This window comes from Lactuca serriola, chromosome 2 (genome assembly GCF_051521515.1).
Source record: "Lactuca serriola cultivar US96UC23 chromosome 2, Lser_US96UC23_V15, whole genome shotgun sequence".
Classification (NCBI taxonomy): domain Eukaryota; kingdom Viridiplantae; phylum Streptophyta; class Magnoliopsida; order Asterales; family Asteraceae; genus Lactuca; species Lactuca serriola.
In genome coordinates, this window is record NC_136409.1 from 218,828,424 (window position 1) to 218,832,133 (window position 3,710).

Here is a 3,710-nt window from a genome sequence, read left to right on the forward strand (position 1 = left end):
TTGCAAACTTAATTGTGAGAGACACTCAAACTCCACTAAATGGGCCAAACAAGCTTATATCCTAAGGGCATCCACAACGGGGGTTTAATAAGAGTTGAATGGATGATGATTATGATTGAATAGAGATTGAATGAAGTATGAGTGATGACATGGAGGAGGGTTGAATGGAAAGAGTTGTATGATCATTGAGTGGTTGAAAGAAATTAAGTTTTTTCTTTTTCTATTAAATTCCAAACCAAATATATATGTAATCAAATTTTTATATTATTTTATATTTTCTTATTATTTTTTTAATTAAAACAAAAATAAAATTAACCATATTTTTGATATTATATTATTTAGGTTTTGTGTTTTTTAATTAATATATTTTTAGGTATTAAATATTTTACATTTCATAATTTTTAATTAATGTGTTTTTAAGCATTGTATTTTTTAACTATTATATTTGTTATTTTTAAATATATAATTATGTTTAAAAATATAATGATGATGATGTAGAAATCCATTAAATTTTGTTGGGTTTAATGTAGTGTAGATGTAAATAAAGTTGAATAAAAAGTAAAATGATAGAGTTGGCTAAAAAATACTTCATTTTATTATTTAGACATCTATATAGTTTTTAAAGTATTTTTATTTGTCGAAATTATATTGTTTTTAAAAATATATATATAATTATAAATAGTTATCTGGTTTGAATTTTAATATAAATGTTTATGGAGTGTAAAGAAATATCTTAATAGCAGCTCCCAAAACCATGACGTGGCTGACGTCAGTGCTTTCTATCATTTTTGCGGAGATGGTAGCCGACCAAAGCGACGTCGCTGTCAATTTGCAGTAAAGAACAACTTCATTTCCATTATTATGAAGTGGACGGCGATAAAATACACACATTTTTCTCATTGCTACCCCACAATCTATTCCTATTTATAACCACTCCACCACTGATATCATCACCACTCACTACAAACGTAATATTCCAGTGATCAGAGTACTAGAGAGAAACAACAATGGAGGGAAAGGAAGAGGATGTTTATCTGGGAGCTAACAAGTACCGGGAAAGACAACCGATTGGGACGGCGGCGCAAGTACCAGATAAGGATTACCAAGAACCACCACCGGCTCCGTTCTTTGAGCCGTCGGAGCTCACTTCCTGGTCGTTTTACAGAGCTGGGATCGCTGAGTTTATCGCTACCTTTCTGTTTTTATACGTCACCGTTTTGACGGTCATGGGAGTAGTTAAGTCGCCGACCAAGTGCTCCACCGTTGGTATCCAAGGCATCGCATGGGCCTTCGGCGGCATGATCTTCGCACTCGTCTATTGCACAGCCGGAATCTCAGGTATATCACTTTCTAACAAAAGAATTAATCTTTATTAATTATTCGGAGTAATTAACAATGAATTTGCAGGCGGGCATATTAATCCGGCGGTGACATTTGGGTTGTTTCTGGCGAGAAAACTGTCGTTGACCAGGGCGTTGTACTACATGGTGATGCAGTGTCTTGGCGCCATCTGCGGCGCCGGTGTCGTTAAGGGGTTCGAAGGAAGCAAACAGTATAAGCTACTCGGCGGTGGCGCAAACACGATCGCACACGGTTACACCAAGGGCGACGGCCTCGGTGCTGAAATCATCGGCACATTTGTCCTCGTTTACACTGTATTCTCCGCCACCGACGCCAAGCGCAGCGCCCGAGACTCCCATGTTCCGGTACGAACTAGTTCAACTCTTAAATCACCAATCTTCTAATAAAGACAACGATTTGAAAATGGGTTTTGTGTTGATTTTTCAGATATTGGCGCCGTTGCCAATTGGGTTCGCCGTGTTTTTGGTGCACTTGGCCACCATTCCGATCACCGGAACTGGAATTAACCCGGCAAGGAGCTTGGGAGCTGCCATTATTTTTAACCAGGACCACGCATGGAATGATCACGTAAGTATTCCACCTCCGTTTATATAAATGTTGATTTAAATACAAGATCATATGAATAATGTTTTGATAAAGATTTGTTCTTTTTGTGTTTGTGGGAATGCAGTGGGTATTCTGGGTAGGACCTTTCATCGGAGCAGCACTTGCAGCACTGTACCACGTAGTGGTGATCAGGGCCATCCCATTCAAGAACAAATGAGGAAGACGACGATCCTTTTGTTTGTTTTTTTGTTTTTGTTTGTAAAATGTATGTAGTAGTTGTAGTGGTTTCCTTTGTTTTTCTAATAATTCCATACGAATCCATTTGAGAATTGAGGTGGATGAGTCTGTTTGGGGGTCCACATCAAAGTATTTGTGGGCTTATTTTGTACCTTTCTGTAAATTTATTCTCTATGCAATCTATGTTTTTCTGTTTTTCATTTTCAAGTTTGATGATATAATGATATAATTATAGTTTTGATGTTTTAAATTTGCATACAAATAAAAATGTCCCAGTTGTTCAGTTCCAGCTTTGCGCCGCTTTTATCTAATATATATCTTGTGCCGTTTAAAAAATAAAAAAGTTCAGGAACTATAGATATCAAATAAGTAGATAATGGAGTAGTTAGGTATCTGATAATTGATGATTTGATATCAAGTGTCTTATTATTATTATGTATTATGCATCAGTGTATTCATTATCCTTTTATTATCATCACAAGTTGAATATTAAATGTCATTAAATTAATAACCTTTAAATTTTGGAATTTAGAATCATGGTTATCTACAAAATGATGTAAAAAACACTTCAGACTATTTATTATTGTGTCGCGCAGCACTTAGCCCTTCGCAGTTATTTGTTTTTCAGAATACTTCTGACTTAAAAACTATTGTGCGTGTGTTCCACGGCGCAACAGTAGACCAACTGTTTCAAACATCTTCACACCTTACTTTAACTTACTACAGCAGTCTACAAACGTTAAAAAACAAAGCAGACTTTTTATTAAATGTTACAGCCGTTTAGTCCACATCTTCTGCTACAGAGGGTTGCAGAGGTGGTTCGCAGACTTCAGATATTTTCGTTTTGGAAAAACAAATAGCACCTAATTCTTAGCATTTGGAAATGAGTGGTAACACTCCAAACATTTTTTTTCTTTTTCAAATTTTATTATATTTTTGTAATACACAAACAATTATTATTAAATAAATTTTATTTTTTTAAATACAAACACTTTAAATATTAAATAAAAAAAGTTTCTAATTTTAAACAAAAAAATACCAAGTTGCTGAAACTTTGGAGATCAAATATGTAATTTCTTTCTCTTATTCCCCAATATTCTTGTTAAAAGGAACGCACAAAAAATGGAAGCTTATACTTTTTCGACAAAACTGCAAAAATGGTCCATGTGGTATGCATTTTTTGGGGTTTTAGTCCAAACCCCGATTTTTTTGGATTCGTGGTCTTTTTGGCCATGTTTATACGTAAATTTGGTCCCTCGTAAAATTGAAATGATTATAATGCCCTTATGATATATTTTGTTTATGTTTTTTCTATTTAATTTAAATGAAAAAGAAAATAAATAAATAATTTGGGCCCACATCTCTCTCTCTCTTTCATTATGAGACAACCTACAACCCAAATCGTTGTCTGCAACCCTTACCCAATATTTTCATTTCCATTCTCCTTTATTTTTCTAAATCCATGGCAGAATATAGATATGGAGAAAGACGAAGCTAGTGAGGAACAAAATCAATCTTTGTGGTGCTGATGGTTGGTTATGTTGAACTTAATCTTCCCTTCCAAA

General features: G+C 34.5%; 1 protein-coding gene across 1 annotated transcript; it reads left to right on the plus strand.

Annotated features, from left to right (window-relative positions):
- Positions 1–939: 939 nt before the first annotated feature.
- LOC145088572 (aquaporin PIP1-1-like) lies at positions 940–2,345 on the plus strand. The gene is made up of 4 exons (XM_079026942.1): positions 940–1,338; positions 1,408–1,706; positions 1,789–1,929; positions 2,033–2,345. Exons 1-4 carry the CDS (start codon positions 1,008–1,010, stop codon positions 2,123–2,125), a joined length of 864 nt encoding a protein of 287 aa, XP_078883068.1. The 5' UTR covers positions 940–1,007; the 3' UTR covers positions 2,126–2,345.
- Positions 2,346–3,710: the final 1,365 nt, after the last annotated feature.